This window comes from Onychomys torridus, chromosome 22 (genome assembly GCF_903995425.1).
Source record: "Onychomys torridus chromosome 22, mOncTor1.1, whole genome shotgun sequence".
Classification (NCBI taxonomy): Eukaryota; Metazoa; Chordata; class Mammalia; order Rodentia; family Cricetidae; genus Onychomys; species Onychomys torridus.
Window position 1 is genome coordinate 32,290,956 of NC_050464.1, and position 18,028 is coordinate 32,308,983.

General features: G+C 52.2%; 1 protein-coding gene across 4 annotated transcripts in view; it reads left to right on the forward strand.

The window, feature by feature from the left end:
* Tpcn1 (two pore segment channel 1) overlaps nt 1-18,028 on the forward strand; it is a 59,229-nt gene that overhangs the window by 26,053 nt on the left and 15,148 nt on the right. For 3 of the 4 annotated variants that reach the window (XM_036171604.1, XM_036171606.1, XM_036171605.1), the window contains 8 exons: nt 5,178-5,305; nt 9,400-9,576; nt 10,502-10,615; nt 11,209-11,339; nt 12,092-12,180; nt 13,367-13,401; nt 13,937-13,995; nt 14,190-14,289. In XM_036171604.1, the coding sequence (XP_036027497.1) occupies nt 5,178-5,305; nt 9,400-9,576; nt 10,502-10,615; nt 11,209-11,339; nt 12,092-12,180; nt 13,367-13,401; nt 13,937-13,995; nt 14,190-14,289 (833 nt within the window). Of the gene's footprint in view, nt 1-5,033; nt 5,086-5,177; nt 5,306-9,399; nt 9,577-10,501; nt 10,616-11,208; nt 11,340-12,091; nt 12,181-13,366; nt 13,402-13,936; nt 13,996-14,189; nt 14,290-18,028 lie in introns of those variants that run through there. The other variant, XM_036171607.1, reaches the window with a different exon arrangement.

Consider the following 18,028-nt stretch of genomic DNA (forward strand, 5'->3'; position numbering starts at 1 on the left):
AGCCTCACCACAGGCAGCTGGGGATCTGAGTGGGGGTCCTTGTGTTTATCCACAAGCACTGTACCAGCTGAGCTGTCTCCCCAGCCCTACCTTAGCTTTCTTAAGGTGAACTGGGAGGTTCACACACACACAGACATACACAGAGATACACATAGACACACACACACAGACATACACAGACAGATACACAGACACACACAAATACACACATAGAGACACACAGGCATACACAGAGACATATACACAGACACACACAGAGACATACAGACACACAGAAATACACACATACAGACATACACAGAAACAAACACATAGATACACATACAGAAATACACAGAGACACTCAGGCACACATAGACACACAGATACACAGACACAGATGCACATAGATACACACACACACACACACACACACACACACACACACACACACACACACTGGATTTCTCTGATAGAGAAAAGGCCATGGGGAAGAACAGTTAAAGGACAAGTCCATGGAAGGGGTTGGGTTGTTGGTCCAGGAGAGATGGCCCCAGCTGTGGCAAAGCAGAAGAGCCAGTTTAAGGAGTGAGATTACAAAGACAAATAAGTTGACCCAATTGCACCTATCTTACACGTTATCTGGTGCATGTTTGCAACATGGCAGTGGTTGGCGAAGGGAGAGCTTGAGGCGGGACTCTGTGGGGAGTCATTTTGATTCTAGGGTCAGGGCCTGTCAACTTCCTGAGCCTGTGTTGACTCAGCTGTTCCCTCTGCAGTAAGAGACCAAGGACAGCACACTCTCAGCCCCCCATCCTGCCTCTTCACAACCAGCCGGTGGTCCTCTGTGGCAGATCCTCCAATTCTAGACACATTTACTCACATCTGAACGTGGTGTGAGCCGCAGAAGTGTAAAAGGTGTTCTCCCTAGTGAGGGAGAAGCCATTCTGTATTGGTCATGTGCCTGTGTGTCATTCCAGTCCAAAGCCGAGTGGCTTCGAGATAGGTTGGTGAGCAAAGGGAGAGGCTCCTGTGTGCTGACAGCGTTCTGGTCATCTTGGAGCAGAGCAGCTCAGCTAGGCAGTGTTGGTGGGAGGCCTCGGCCCACAGCACACAGCCCAGGAGCTGCTGAGCCCTCAGGGCAGCGCCTGAGTTTGGGGTTGTTTCTCAGACCACCTGCATCTGCCTGCCTGCTTTTGTTGATTCGTTAGTCGTTAGTAATAGTTTTTGTTTGTTTGGCAGTCTTAGGAGAAGTTCAGGCTGGTTGCACACTGTAGCAGAGGGTGACCTTGAACTCTGATCCCTCCTGTCCCAACCTCCTAAGTACTGGAACTACACATAGGTGCTACCAAGCCCAGTTTCAACTTATAGATATGTAATGCTGGGGGTTGAACCTGGGTCTCTGAACATGCTAGGCAAACCCTCTATCCACTGAGCCACATCCTCGGCCTTACCTGTTTTCTTGTGGTCATCGCTGCCTACCTGTAAACACATTGATGCTCCCAATTGCAAGCTCAGAAGGGTCAGCGTCTTTTCCCAGGTGGCACCGAGTCTCCTCTCTGCTCCAGCATCAGTGGGCAGTGGCTTCAGAGCCTCCTCCAGAGGCCCTGTGTCGGGGTACTGGCTGCCTCTGCAGGTGCTCCTACAGAGGGTGGGTCATAGACAGGCCAGGAGCCTCCAGGGGGTCTGTCCTCAGATGCCCTTGATCCGGGCAAACTGTTGGTTCCAAGTCCCAGTTCGTATCTGGGATAAAAGAAAACACGTGTGCCCAGTGGAGCTCAGCAACACTTCACACTAGAGCTGGAAGTGACCTCCGTGTGCTTTCATCCCTGTTCCAATGGCACTGTTCCTTCTGTCGGGAGCTTCCTACCCGTACTCTGTGCTCACAAGCACGTGCATGCACACACTTGTGTGCCTGAGACTTGCTCCAGAGCTTTGACCTGCAGAGGAACAAGGCATCCGGGTTAGACCGGAAGAAATGAATTGAGCAGTCTGGTTCTCCACGACCACACCTTACACAAGGTATCCATAGGAGGAACCCAAGGTTGAGACTGTCATTTGCAAGGCTGTCGGGAAGCTACCCTTGTTTTCCAGTGGCGTGACCACCTGCCTAGGGAAGCTGTGGGGGCGCTGAGGATGCGGTTCCAACATGGAGCTCTTGTCCGGTGTGCACGGGTCCATCCGGGACTGGGGTGTGGTGTGGTAGGATGTTGGGGGATACTAGACATAAGCAATGGAGCTCATCGTTAGGGATCTGCAGGTTTGAAGCTGTGAGCCTGAGATGCAGCTCCGGGAAACACACCTTCCAGAGAGCTTGCAGACAGAGCAGACTGGTGGGTGAGGGTCCACAAAAATGGAAGGCTCAAGCAGCTAGTGGGAATGGAGAAAGGTATTATTATTGGGGAATTTGTTTGGTGGGTTCTTCTTTTCGAGGCAGGGTTTCGCTGTAGCCCAAGCCTGTCATGATCCTCCTGCCCCAGTCCCCAGAGTGCTGGGATTGCATCGGGCCACCGTGCCTGGTCTAGTGTGTACTTCTGAGAAGTTAAAGCTTGTGACCCGTCATCTGACCTCTAGGTATTTATTTACCAAAGGAATGAGAGCGCACACCCCACAGCAAGCCTGGCGCCTCAGCAGCTCACCTGAGTCAGTTGTCTGTGGATGTCGGGAGGGACACCATGGGTACCTGAGGGTGCAGTTTCAGGAGAGAGTATGCTCAGTAATGCAGAGCTGATGCATGATACAATGCAGATGCGTTTCAGGATGGTTACGGTGAGAGGAGGCAGTCACGTGAGCAGACTGGGCAGTGTCTTAAACAATATTCTCAGCCATGCAGAGTCATCAGGCAGGGTAGCGCTAAGTGGTCCTCGGGGTTGGACAGGAGGCAGAGCAAGAATGGCTCTGTCATTCCCTTACGTAGATTTCTTATTTGTGGATTTTTGGTTTTTTTTTTTTTTTGAGACGGGGTTTCTCTGTGTTGCCCTGGCTGTCCTGGAACTCACTCTGTAGACCAGGCTGGTCTTGAACTCATGGAGATCTGCCTGCTTCTGCCTCTGCTTCCTGAGTGCTGGGATTAAAGGTGAGGCCACCACACCGGGCTTTATTTATTTATCTTTTTAGTTTATTTTTTAGGTGCCAGGGGTTGACTAAGCTAGTTCTTTCCTGGTGTGTTGTGTCTCTGGCCAACTGTTGCTTTGATTCATTCATTCATTTAACTAATTAATGTGTTGGGTTTGTTGTTTGTTTGGGGAGGAGACAGGGTCTTGCTATATAATGCTGGCTGACTTGGAACTTGCTATATAGACAAGGGTAGCCTTGACCTTAAAGAGATCCACCTGTTTCCACCTCTGCAGTACTGTGATTAAAGACATGTGCCACCATCATACTTGGCTTATTTTTAGTATTTAATTATTTACTGTATCTGTTTGTGCACGTGTGGAAGTTGGAGGACAGCCATGGGGATCAGTTCTCTACTTCGTCCGTGTGGATCCTGGGGGTGGAACTCAGCTCATCAGGCTTGGCAGCAAGAACCTTAACCCTCTGAGCCATCCCACCAGCCTTACATTTTATTTGGAGGCAGTTTTCAAGTCTGGGTGGACTTTAACTCACTCTATAACCCAGGCAGGCTTTCAGCTTGCAATCTTCCTGCCTGAACCTCTCAGGTAGCTGGGACTCCAGGCTGCTGCTGCCCAGCCCCAGCTGGTTTAACTTCTCGATTGAGTGTCTGCTTTCACAGGTGTGCACAGACATAATACCTGGTAGGCTGAGGGTGTAGCTCAGTGGTAGAGCACCCAGAGGGCCCTGGGTTCCATCCCCGACAACACCAAAAAACCATAATTGCCAAGCTGTATACTTTAAAATATGTACATTTTAGTGAGTGTCAATGGTCCCCTCTGTGTTCTTTTTATGAGTTTGTGGAGAAAGCCTTGTGAATGGCCGTACCCAATGACCCTGGTCTGCATTTCCAGGTCAGAGAGATCTTAGAACCCAGTTCCCCTGCAGACCTGACCCCTTCTGTCCTAGCCTGTGTGGGTGGCTGTGTGCACCACACATCTGCTTTCTTTCCATCAGCCATTGCAAATGACAGTATCTAAACATTGGGTTCCTCCTGTGGAAATCTCGTTTACAGTGTGGGTTGTGGGAACCAGATTGTCATAGATTCACTTCTCGGTAGATTAACCAAGCGGACTCATCTCCCAGTGCTCAAACTCAGCATGTGTATCAGGAGAGATTGTGGACTGTGACAGGCCATGTGAACATGCTCAGGCTTTGGAAGACTTTGGAAGTCAAGGGTCCTGCTGACTACCTTCTCATGCAGCCAGAGGACAGAAAGAGCCCCTCTTTCCCAGCTGACCCAGGACTAGTGCCAGATGCGGCTCCTGTTGACTGGCTCCCATGCTCGCCCACCATGATCCCCGGCTCTGCTGGCAGGCTCCGGTCAGCTGCCTTTGAGCCAGGGCTGGCTCGGGCCAAGCCAAACAGTGTGGCTGAGGCTGGGAGAGGGCAGGCACTCTGCCGAGACAAAGCAGGGCAAGCAAGGTTCTGGAAGAGCTGGGCATGGGTGGGAGCTTGGAAAAGCAACAGATGCTCCTGCTCCCCAGCGGGGCGGGGCGGGGGCGGCATCCACTTTGGTTAAATGTTTGACCGAGCAAGATCTCCACATGCTTCCAAAAGTCAAAAGTCTGCACAGTGCCGAGCCCTCCCTCCTGCCTGCCCTTACCACGCACAGCCAGTTTCTTTCTTGTCTTCCTTCCCTGGTTTCTTTTTCTAAAGATTCGTAGGCATGTGTGGGTTTAGCCGTTCCCTCCCCACTCCCTCTGCTCTTCTGTGCTTTTCAAAAAGAAATACATTTATTTATTTCTAGGAGAGGGTTGGCGTGCCCAGATGCCCACTGCGCACATATGGAGGTCAGAGGACAGCTTAAAGGCGTCTGTACTCCGTATGAGTCCCAGGGGTTGAACCCAGGTCATCGGGCTTGGTGGCATGCACCTTTATCTGCTGAGTCATCCTGCTGACACTTTTCTTTTCCTTTTTTTTTTTTTTTTTCTTATTTAAGAGGAAGAAAGCATTTTTGATCAGCCACCCTGATGCTTGTTGCTAGCAGTACAGGTCAGCCACGTGACAGAGTGACCTTGTGCCGAGCAGTTCTGTGTGATCTTAAGCCTGGTTTCTCAGCCGGTCTCTCCCCTCTCCCAATGCAGATGGGGGCAGCCACAGCATCCAGGACTCCCAGGTTCCCAGTCTGGTCTCCGGGACCGACAGTTCCCCCTCCAGTCCCACCAGGCACAACTGGGAAATGAATTATCAAGAGGCGGCAATCTACCTCCAGGTGAGTGCATCTGGGTTGGCGGCTGGGGGCAGAGGGGGGGCAGGGGTGGGGGGGGGGGATGAGGCATGTAGCCAGGACTCCAAAAGATGCTCGGAAGGCAGCTGTGGTCTTCTCGCCTGTCCCTGCTCCAGACCAGAAGACCGGGGAGCTCACCCGGTTGTGCCATAGGAGTGCGTGTGCCAGTCAGTCCCTCCTCTAAGACTCGTTTGTGGCTTTGCCGCCCCCCCCCCCCCCCCAGTCTCCAGTCTGACCCCTCTGTCTTCCCAGGACCACATCCACAGCTCTCGGAGCATTTTGTCTACCCTGTACTGTAGCAGGGGGTTGTTCACACAGCTAGTGGGCCGACTCCTCAGTCTGTTCTCCTCATGTACCTTCCTGCCGCTGTCAGGCCTGAGAAAGGGGCACGTTCTGTAGTTCTGTAACTCACAGATCCTCCTGCCTCTGCCTCCCGAGTGCTGGGGTCAAAGGCGTGCACCCCCATACCTGGCAGTGTTTGGGGATTTTTTTTTTTTTTTAAAAAGCAGTACTTTTCTATAAAACGGTTACATGTTTGTTAACATAAATTCAGATAGTCTCAGACAACATAATTTCTTCTTTTTTGTTTTAAGAAACTGGGTCTCACTGTGTAACCCTGGCCGCTCTGCAACTTCTTAGGTAGACCTGTCTAACCTCAAACTCATTGAGCCCTGCCTGCCTCTGCCTCAGGAGTGCTGGGTTTCAAGTGTGCACACCACACTCGGCTCTGGTTTATGCAGAGAATTCTGTGGTGTGAGATCCTTACCATAAATGAGACCTTACTAGTAGAATTACCTTGTGCAAATGGAGAAGAATTCCGTTTAATGGTTCTAGACCAACATGCCTGTTGATTTCTGTACAGTGTCAATTCAGCACAGTCAACTGGGAGACATCCCCAAAGTTGCCTACACAGCTAAAGTTGCCCAAAACTCCCAACTTACCTGCATATATTAGTATGCACACATGTATGTGTGTGTCTGTGTGTATGCACACATGTGTGTGCATATGTGTATGTGCACATGTGTGCCGATGTCTGCATAACACATGTGTGTATATGTATATTTGTGTGTATGTGTGCATGCATATGCATAGAGCCACACACCTATCTAAAAATTTGTTTATGTAAAGAGTAAACATAGACTTGAGGAGAGAGGTCGGTCAGTCAAATGTTCACCCCACACAAGTAAGGACCCAAATTCAGGTCCCAAGGACTTGATTATAATCCAGCCCTGGGGAGGCTGAGACAAGTGGATCCTAGGCTGCTGGCCAGCCCAGCCTACTCATGGGCTCTGGGTCAGTGACAGACTCTGAAAGACTCTAAAAAAATGAAAACAAAAATCCAGGATGGGTACCTTGATCTTTGACCTCTGTCCTCCGCATGCATGTGTGTTCCCGGAGCACATGCGCAGATTAGAGGTAATAGCTTGCTGATGACATCCTGACTTCCTTAAAGTTCTATATTATCTGAATTATTTTACAAGAGAAGGCATCTTTTTGAAAATTAAGGGTCAGCAAGATGGCTCAGAAGGTAAAGGTGCTTGCCACTCAAGACTGGCACCTTGATTTATTTCCATTCCTGGAATGCTGGGGGATGTAGACCCAGGGAAAGCAGTTGACTAGCCAACATGAAGTCCTAGGCTCAAACCTTGTGGTGGTTTGAAAGAAAATGGTCCCCAAAAGGAGTGGCACTATTAGGAGGTGTGGCCTTGTTGGAGGAAGTGTGTCACTGTGGGGGCGGGATTTGAGGTCTCATATATGCTCAAGCTGCACCTAGTGGTTCAGACCACTTCCTGTTGCCTATGAGTCAAGAGGTAGGACTCTCAGCTACTTCTCCAGCACCACGGCTGCCTGCACACAGCCATGTCCCACCATGATTATAATGGACTGAACCTCCGAACTGTAAGCCACCCCAGTTAAATGTTTTCCTTTATAAGAGTTGCCGTGGTCATGATGTCTCTTCACAGCAACAGAAACCCTAAGACAGACCTAATAATGGGTTTCAAGCCAGATGTGGTGGCTGAGACTGAGGCAGGAGAGTCTGTTTGAGGCCTGCCTGGTCTTCATAGTGAGTATGTGTGGTGAAATCTAGATTCTGCATACAGAGAACATTAAGAGAAAAAAGATGTCTCATTGTTATTCCTGTTGTTTTGAGACAGGTGCTCTCTATGTAACCCTGGCTTTCCCAGAACTCCCTCTGTAGACCAGAACTTGGAGATCCACCTGCCTCTGCCTCCCAAGTACTAGAATTCAGAGTGTGTGCAACTACACCTGGCTAAGACATCCCTGGGGCTCTGGCGTCCTGGAGACTTGAACCTCAGGGAACTGAGGCCCGGGGTGGACAGTCTGTACACAAGCCCAGAGCCCTCTTTGGGAGCTGCGTTAGAGCATGTGGTGTGGATTCTCAGTCCATCTTTGCTAGTGGAGACGGCACACACACACACACACACACACACACACACACGCACACACACACACACGTCCTCTGAGCTGAGCCCTCCTATCAGGCTCTCTCCAGATTTTTCCATGTTGATTTACTGTGTTGGGGGTAGCATGTGTGATGGGTGTATGTGTGGTGATCAGAGACTAACTTGCAAGGAATTGGATCTCCTTCTGCCATATTGGTCCTGTGGCTTGAACCCAGGTCACCAGGCTTGGCTGCAGGCGTCTTTACCCGCCAAGCCATCTTGCCTGACCCAGCATCAGCTTTTTTAACAGTAAAAAGTACAGCAGAGCTCAGATCCTAGTGGGTTCTGGTCTGTGCTGGAGGACTGTCCAGCTGAGGTCAGAGCCAGCTCCTCACTCCTCCTGCAGCCGTGCTGGACAAGGCCCAGGCCAGTCACTGGTGTGTGGGGGTTGTTGGCCCCTGGCTACATCAAGGTGTCTGCTGCTGCTGGCTTTCTTGTCTCACATTTGCCTGTTGACTTTCTCACTCACCCTTGGGTGCTGTGAGCTCTAAGGCTCTAGCGTCCTGGAGACTTGAACCCCAGGGAACTGAGGCCCGGGGTGGACAGTCTGTACACAAGCCCAGAGCCCTCTTTGGGAGCTGCGTTAGAGCATGTGGTGTGGATTCTCAGTCCATCTTTGCTAGTGGAGACAACACACACACACACACACACACACACACACACACACACACACACACCCGTCCCCTGAGCTGAGCCCTCCTATCAGGCTCTCTCCAGATACACCTTCCCCTGTAGCAGTCGGTTAGAGAAAAATTGCACAAGAATTGCTTATCTTAGTCATGTAAAGCAGAGGCTCCTGGACCTTCTGTGCCCCTGGAGGCCATGGTGAGATGGTGGGAGGTGCCGCCCTGCACAGACCACAGGCCTTTCGGCCCCCCTCCCTGGGTACAACCCTGCCACTGTTTCCTCTGTCTGGCTGTTGGTTTGTCTTCTATTACTGATGAGGATCGCAGCATCCAGCTTCAGGGAAGTGACTGAATCCCCTGTCAGCTTCAGCCAAGGCCTCCTCAGAAGGGGAAGAGGGCCATGGTGACGGCGAGGGCCGTCCCCAGTGCGATTGCTGCCCACTGCCTTCCTGGATATAGAAATCTCACCTGCCCTTTTCTCTGGGACATTGAGCCACTGGGGCCAGGTGAGGTGTGAATGAATGAGGTCCCAACCTCTGTTGTGGCATTTGCGGTATGTTGTTCATTGTGTGGGGCTGTTCTGTGTGTCATAGGACATTGAGCAGTGTCCTGGAGTATGTCCAAGGTTGAAATTGGGGTGCTGCATCCTTCCACGCTGGAAAACCCTAAGCAAGGGAACTTTAGTCAGTGTCCACAGTGAAGGCTGGGGAAGCCGGGCCAGCCTGCTGGTTTGGCCTGTGTGTGAGCGAGCCCTTTACTTCAGGCCTAAGAATCCATCCCCTGTGGGGAAGGTCCTTCTCCTGCCCTCTGTGACATTCTAGTTCGGCAGCTTTAAGGGGCATATCTTGAACCATCATCAGACATTACCTGTCTCCAGCCTGAACTGCGTCTTGGCCTCTGACCCATCCCCACTTCCTGCCCCACCACCAGCATGACACACCTCCCCTCCTCCCGCACTCTTGTGCTCAAGTTCCCCCTGTCTTCCCAGGAGGGCCAGAACAATGACAAGTTCTTCACGCACCCCAAGGATGCCAGAGCACTGGCGGCCTACCTCTTCGCACACAACCACCTCTTCTACCTGATGGAGCTGCTCACAGCCCTGCTTCTGCTGCTGCTGTCGCTGTGCGAGTCACCCGCCGTCCCTGCCCTCCGGCTTGGCATTTATGTGAGTGCTCTGGGAGAAGCCTTGCCTTGTCAGCCGTTCAGGGGGACCTCGCGGGCGGGGGAGGGAGGGCACACGTTCTAGAAGACTTCGCTGCTCCCGGATCCCAGCTGGAGGAGGCGCCCTTCTGTTTCCAGTGACTCCATAGACAGACTGGGGTCTTGAGAGCCCACTCAGACCTGTCTCACCTGGTCACCCTGTGGTTAGGCCTGGGAGAGCCACAGCTCACACGCGTGAAGTCCCACTGAGGGCCTCCCCTGGGTCTTTCTCCTCCCATTCCATGGGGAAGCATAGAGTTTGCTGTTCCCATATCCCTCTTTTTAAAAGAATTACTTATTATTAGCGTGTGTGCGTGTGTGTGTGTGTGTGTGTGTGTGTGTGTGTGTGTGCGCGCGCGCGCGTGTGCTTATACCATAGCACATGTGTGGGGTTAGGGGACAGCTTGTGGAGTGGATCTGTATGTGGGATCCAGGGGTTAGAACTCAGGTCAGTGCCTTTAACCGCTGAGCCGTCTCCCCGGCCCTAGCCGCCCACTTAGATGTAGATGGCTGTTAAATTTGGTATCTTTCGCCTTGTTGTCTTGAATCCTGGTCTTCCTTCCCAAATGCCTCTTGTGGGTTTTTCCCCATAACTCCTGTGCAGCTCTCCCCAGAACAGCTAGAGCCTCAGACTCCTTTCTTAACTCTACGCCATGTGGGTCTGCATTTCTGTCTATTGAATGTCAAGTTTATTCTTAGCTGTCTGGGAAAAGCTCTGTCTCCAAGGCCTAGTCTGGCATCTTGAGGTATGAGTGTGTGTGTGTGTGTGTGTGTGTGTGTGTGTGTGTGTGTGTGTACACATGTGCGCACACGCCTTGGGCGAAGTCCCAGGAGAGGGGAAGTGCCATGGATGGGCTCCTCGAAGATGACCTTCACCTCTCTGGCTACAGGTCCACGCCACCCTGGAACTGTTTGCCCTCATGGTGGTGGTGTTCGAACTCTGCATGAAATTGCGGTGGCTGGGCTTCCACACGTTCGTCCGGCACAAACGCACCATGGTCAAGGTAATATACCATCCACTGCAGCGGGTTCCCCTAGGTCCCTGTCACACCTGTGTCTAGGGCTCCATTTAAAATCCCCTGGATCCAGCTTGTGCTCAAGAGTGTAGCCCAGTGAGCTGATTTGCGTATGCTAGGAACTTACATGGTCACCCGTGGGGGAAGTATGCTATTCTTCTCATTTCACATCTAGCCGGGGAGAGAGAGTGTTGTCTCAGGCGCAGAGAACGGGGTTCAGACCTAGCTCTGTGACCTCAGTAGGACCATGCCAAGGGCCATGCGGTTTGTCTGGGAAAACATCCCCAAATGAGCCGAGCTGGGTTGAACCGAGCCCTCAAAGGGCTTCCTGGTGCCATGAGGTTGTTGGGAGGGACCGGTGGGCACACAGAGAAGGTGGTGTGCCCCTGTGGAGAGGACCCGCCTGCCACCTCTATCTCAGGACACACGTCTGTCCTGTCTGCAGAAGGACTCACTACAGCTGCTGCTGTTGAGAGAGGCAGAAACAAGGAGGCCTGTGGTCCCTTTGGGCTATGTCCACCAGTGTCTGTGGAGGCTGGGTCAGTGAGTTAACCGTGTTCTGCCCTCCCTCCCGTCCCCAGACATCTGTCCTGCTGGTGCAGTTCATCGAGGCCATTGTGGTGCTGGTACGGCAGACGTCCCATGTGCGGGTGACCCGGGCACTGCGCTGCATTTTCCTGGTGGACTGTCGGTACTGTGGCGGCGTGCGGCGGTAAGGCCTGGGGCTCAGCGGCTTGTGGGTTGCCCGGCCCTCCAGGCTGGTAGGGAGGGGAGTGGGCAGGAGCTGAGTTGAGTGGCTCCAGCCCAGTCCTTCTTCTGTGGGGAGTGTCAGCATCAATTTGGGGAGGGGGGAGCGGGTAGGCATTTCTGGGTCCTCACTCTGGCGGGGGGGCCCTTCCCTGCCTTGGTATGTATTCTCTCCAGCCCTACAGCAGTGGCCTAAGGCTGACTTCTCAGCCCTGTCCTGCAGGCTCCTCCCACCCTGTCCAGAGCCCTGAGCCTGAGCTGACCCAACCCAGAATTAAAGCCATCCTTGGAGACTCCATCTGGTGACTTGGCCAGGGACCTGCTGATGGCAGGGAATGAGCACTTGATCCATTGTGCCTGGAGCTAGAAACAACCATCCCGGGACTAGGTGGCTTAGTACATATACGTGCATGCGCCCTCCAATCTATGGAAGGTGACCTTGGTCCCCCAGACCACACGTAGCCTCCCATCATGCTTCCTTCTTAGGGTACTGCCACTGGACGGAGGTGGCAGCTCCTGCCTCGGATGTCCCCGTCACCCACTCAGTGGAGGCCTCAGGACTCCTTAGCATTGGGACTCAGCCAAGCGTGGTGCCCTCCTGGGCACCGTAGGATGTGACGTGCCGGGTCCCATCTCCACCAGCACGTCCCCCCACCCGCAGGCACAGATCACCTCCCCCACCCCTGCCACTCATCAACCGGCTGTCTTCCTCCCCAGCAACCTGCGGCAGATCTTCCAGTCCCTGCCACCTTTCATAGACATCCTCCTGTTGCTGCTCTTCTTCATGATCATCTTTGCCATCCTGGGTGAGCGCCCTGTGTCCCTCCAGTCACTCTCCAGGCACACCTCGGGGCTGGACCGCGGTGCCGGACGCCCGAGCGGCTCAGCAGCAGGGACCTCAGTTGCTTGCAGCTCTGGAGGATACAAACCTCTACATCCTCACGTAGTGGGAGGGCCGGGGCAGCTGGGTCTCACTGCTCTTGAGTGTCCTGCCTCCGTCTCCTGAGTGCTGAGACCCCACGTGTGCCAGCACTCTTGTCAACTTACTTTGGTCTTGTGTGTGGGGGCGGGGTGTTTTCCCTGGGTCATAATTATTATTATTATTATTATTTTTAATTTTATTGATTTTTTTTTTTTTTTTTTTGAGCTGAGGATCGAACCCAGGGCCTTGCGCTTGCTAGGCAAGCGCTCTACCACTGAGATAAATCCCCAACCCTTATTGGTGTTTTTGCCTGTATATATGTCTGTGTGAGGGTGGTGGATCCTGGAGTTACAGACAGTTGTGAGCTGCCATGTGGGTGCTGGGAACTGAACCTGGATCCTCTGGAAGAGCAGTCAGTGCTCTTAACCACTGAGCCATCTTTCCAGCACCCACCCCACCCCCCAATCATAATTCTAAGGCTCCTGAGGAAGGAAGGAATAACATCCCTCCCTGCCCAGAGCCTGGCTGCCTGTTGCATGACTTGGCTGTCACATCCTCAAAGCGCAGAGACAGCCTATCAGCAGCCTGCATCTACGATCCAGCCTACAGATATCATTAGTTTGAAAACTTTGCATCTTAAAAAAAAAAATTTTGTTTTTGTTTTTGTTTTTTTGAGACAGGGTTTCTCTGTGTAGTTTTGGTGCCTGTCCTGGATCTCACTCTGTAGACCAGGCTGGCCTCGAACTCACAGAGATCCACCTGCCTCTGCCTCCCGAGTGCTGGGATTAAAGGCGTGCGCCGCCACCGCCCTGCTCTAGCCCTTTTTAAAGGCTAGACCTGACAGGACCAACACTCATTCCCAGGTATCAGCAGGCTTGCATACAGCAGTATGACTCCCTTTAGACAGCTGTGTCTTCTCCAGAGTGCCAACAGTTCTCACCACACCCTAGTGCCCTCCCCCAGCCTCCCCTCTGGCCCTCATTCATTATAGATCCCCCCCCCCCATGCATGTGCTGGGGAGCTCTGCTGTAACTCCATTCTTGGTCTGTTTTTTTTCCATCACATTCTAGGTTTCTACTTATTCTCCACTAACCCTTCCGACCCAGTAAGTAAATAGGTCTCGTTCCCTTGTTTTATGGGGAGGCTTTTCTGCCAGACGGGAACTGGGAGGACCCTGGCCATGTTAGGAGGGGCACCCTGCCTGGTTTTGGGTTCCCAAGAGTCCCCATCCCTCAGACCTGGGTCACTGCTTTCCCTGAGAGCCGAGGGGCCCCCTTTTGCTGTTCTTATGGTCAAAGCTTCCAGGATCAGGTTTGGAATGTTGAAACATTACAGCAGCAAACGGAGGAGGAGAGCCCACTGCAGGGACATGTGACACCCTGGGGAAACAGTCCCTCACCCCCTTAGTTGGTAGCCTGCTCTCTTCTGCAGAGCTTATGAAGCGCAAGCCTCCGTGTGTGTGTGTGTGTGTGTGTGTGTGTGTGTGTGAGTGTGTGTGTGTACTCGCGCGCGTGCGCGTGTGCTCTCATGCGCTGCATCTCCACTCTGATCCCTTTGCGCTCCAAGGAGGAAGGGGGAGAGGTGATCCCGGGAAGTGCCTGTCGGGGCCTGCCCACACATCCCCCACCCTTTCCTTGTAGTACTTCAACACCTTGGAGAACAGCATTGTCAACCTGTTCGTTCTTCTGACCACAGCCAAGTAAGCCTGGGCCCACTTCCACCTCTGGCCTCTGGCCTCGCTCCAGCCCAGGCCTGTCTCCTTCCTCCCGAGGTTCTCCCCGTCACGTGCACACAGGGCTGAGTGGAGGGGAAGGGGGTGGCTGGGGGTGCAGGGGAGCAGCCGTCCCTCCCGAGGTGCGACCGTAGAGGTTGACGTGACCCTGGGGCGCGCAGCTTTCCAGATGTGATGATGCCCTCCTACTCCCGGAGCCCCTGGTCCTGCATCTTCTTCATCGTGTACCTCTCCATCGAGCTGTACTTCATCATGAACCTGGTGAGCGTCTGTCTTGGCTCCACTGCAGTCTCGGGCCCCGGGGATGGAGATGTCAGGACACCACGCAGGTGTGTCCCAGGTCCACATTAGGCGTGGTGCCCTGCAGAAGGCTGTGAGGACGGATGGCTGGCTTTCCCTGGCTCTGTGCCGCCGCCGCCATTGCTGTGGGTGGTGTTGGTTTTTACAGTGAGGCCGTTCTCACCTCTGCATCCCTCCTTACTAACATCTTAGCCTAATGAAGCCAGCCGGGCACTGTGCGGAGAGGCCAGTACTCAGATGCAGGGCAACAGTGCAGTCATTCCATCACCATCATATGCAGAGGAGAATCAGGCTGACAGAGGGACATGTGTGCCCATCACCACACAGCTCAGAACCACCAGGAGTGTTTTCTGACGTCAAGATTGTAGCCAATACTAGGTCAAGACCCAATAGCAGAGTGAGCAGGGACCAGGGCTTCCCATAGCCTTCTGGTTTTGTGGTGCTGGGAATCGAACCCAAATCCTTTCTGATGCTGGCTATCGGGGACTATGGGGGTCCAGCCCCTTGATAGTCCCCTTCCAGGGTCCAGGAAGAATCTACAACCAGCTGATAATCAATCTTTGATGAAAAGTTATGAATCTATGTGCACGAAACTCCTTAGTTCATACACTTTATTAATCTGTGATAGTTTTCTCTCTACACAGCTTCTATTCTGTGTCTAGCTCCTTTCTTGCCTGATTTCTCTCTATATTTAACTACTGTCCCCTCTAGGTTCTATCTTCATTCCTTCATCTAGTTCTGCCCCTTCTAGGTTCTCATCCGTCTAGTTCTTTCCCCTATCAGCTCCTCTCCCATCTCCTTCTTCCTCATCTTGTTCTTCTCATCCGGCTCTTTCTCATCTTCATCTGGTTCCTCTAGTCCTCTCTTCCAGCCCTTCAATCTAGTTCTTCCCCATCTCAGTTTGTTCCTCTCAAGTTCCTACCCATCTAGTTCTTCCATTCTCTTTTCTCTGCCCCATGCCCTGGAAGTCCCAGTATATAAAAAGGGAGGGTCCAAGCTAAATTGTGTGAAGCTATTACTTAATGTCCACCTGACCTAGGCGGTGTCCCCTTGTGGAATTTACCTTAAGTAGGGAGACTTGTATATGGGCTGCTATCACTGTTAGTCCCTGAAAGTTGGGCACCCACCTGGGCAGTGTCTCCTTGTGGTATTTAAGTCAGGAGACTTGCACATGGGCTGTTATTGTTAGTCTTCGGAAGTTGGGCGCCCACCTGGGCGGTGTTTCCTGTAGTCCTTGAAAGTGGCTAAGGGAGATATCTGATTCCAGAGAAAGCCTTTCCTGAGGCTGTTCTCCAAATACTTGGAATGTGTATGTCCAGAGAGTCATCAGTCTACACTATTAGCCCTTCTTAGGGAAAAGTCACTTGGGAAAACTATGAAGGCACACATGATTTTCATAACAGAATACAGCTGATACATAACAAGCCAAATAACACCAAAAACTCCTTGGAATTTGGCTTCCTCTGGAGGAATTCCCTGATCCTCCAGGTAGTGACTTTGCCATAACTAGCTGAGTTCTTATGATATATTCCTGAGGCCCGAAGCAGCTGGCCAAGCTCAATACTTCTAGACCTTAGCCTGTTGCATTTGAGATTACAGGCATGTGCCACCACACCTAGTTTTGTGTGTTGCTGGGGTTTGAACTGGGGGCCTCGTACATGTTAGGCAAACACTCTGCCAGCTGAACCACACAACTCAACTCTTATTTGTGAACGTCTTAAAAACATCGTCAGGCTGGACGGTGGTGGCGCATGCCTTTAATCCCAGCACTCGGGAGGCAGAGACAGGCGGATCTCTGTGAGTTTGAGGCCAGCCTGGGCTACCAAGTGAGTTCCAGGAAAAGGCGCAAAGCTACACAGAGAAACCCTGTCTCCAAAAACCAAAACAAACAAACAAAAACAAACAAACAAACAAAAAACATTGTCGAGTTGGTCCCCACAGTCAAGCCTGGGATAGAAATGGAAAACAGGCTGGAGAGATGACTTAGTGGCTCTGTGGGCATTTACTGCCCTGGGAGAGATCCTGGCCTTGGTTCCCAGCACCTACAATGATGACTCAGTTCTTCTGACCTCCAGGGGCTCTTGAACACACATGGTGCACATACATACACTCAGGCACATATACATGAATTTGTGATTTGGTGAAATCTGAAAATTTGCAGACTTAACAAAGGAGTACTTTTCTTTTCTTTCTTTCTTTTGTTTTTAATTGTTCAAATCACAAAGTAATACCAGCTGCTTCCTCTAGTGGGTTTTTTTTTTGTTGTTGTTGTTGTTGTTGTTGGTTTTTTTTGGTTTTTTGAGACAGGGTTTCTCTGTAGCTTTGGAGCCTGTCCTGGATCTCTCTCTGTAGGCCAAGCTGGCCTCAAACTCACAGAGATCCGCCTGCCTCTGCCTCCCGAGTGCTGGGATTAAAGGCGTGCGCCACCACCGCCCGGCTACCTCTAGTGGTTTTAAGTTGTCATCCACTGAGAGGCGCCAGGAGAAGCATATTCTCTTTCCCTCTGTTTCCACCACAGTCATAGGAGACTCAGAAACCCCACAAGGTGCGGGGCGTCTCCCCGCAGGCCAGCAAGCATCCCTACCACAGATGCTGCCTGGGTTCCTCAATACACCGTTGTCCACTGTCACACAAACATTTATTCTGGAACTAAATATGAGTGACCGTGGCCTGGGAGCACAGGTTAAGGTTACCCCAAATCCTGTGTTCCGTGGTAGCATTGCCGTGAAGAACAGAACAGTCATAAATCAAGACACTCTTCAAATGCTTTGGTGGAAACACCATTATAGAAAGAGAAGGAGAGCCCTGCTGTGGACTTCAGCTGCCAGCCGAGGGCACTCTTAGCCTTTGGATTGGTACTCTGTACATTCTGAAGGATTTCCTCAACAGCCACAAAGACGTAAGGTCACATGCAGAGGCTATGAAGGAACTGAGGTAGTTTGTGATTAGGTTCCCGACCAGTTACATTCCAAGCTTTCCACGGTCTCTGAAGTTTTAGTCAGCCTGTGGTCAAGCAGGTGCATGTGCTTTCTGGCAACTTTTACCCATACCACCTCCAGACAGAGCCAGATTCCACAAGCCAAGGGTTTGGTCCCCAAACTTCAGGCAGCTGTAAGCACCAGCGGACACCCCTTTGCTTCTGGCTCACTAGCTGCATATCGGGGTTCCTGCAACCCCTACCTCAGGGTCAGTATTTTCCTCAATGACTCCATAGAACTAGGGAGATGTGTTTGCAGGTTTATAGTAAAGGAACTGCAAGGAGTCCAGACGGAGATTTGTGTGGGCACAGTGGACGCTCTCCTGTCCTCTCCTGACTTGCCCCTGCGGGAACCTCCCCACGTGAGGCTCTCTGGAAGCATCCCAAACTCTATCCTTTGGGTTTTCACAGAGACCCCATTACATGGGCATGATGGGAGTGTGAACAGCCACAGGAAACTGCACAGAAAGAATGCGGCCCAGTGCTTCACGGTGGGATGGGCAAAGCCTGTCCACCTCAACATTCCCCCTCCAGAATGAGGCGGGGCGCTGGGATGGGGAGGGTCTGATGGCCACAACAAGGGAAAGTCAGAGTTTCTGTGCAGCCGGCACGGGGTCAGAACAGCAGGGAAGGCTCGGGCCTGGTGCCGCGTGCCCGTAATCCTGGCACCAAGGAGGTAGAGGCAGGAGAATACCAAGTTCCAGACCAGCCATGGCTACATAG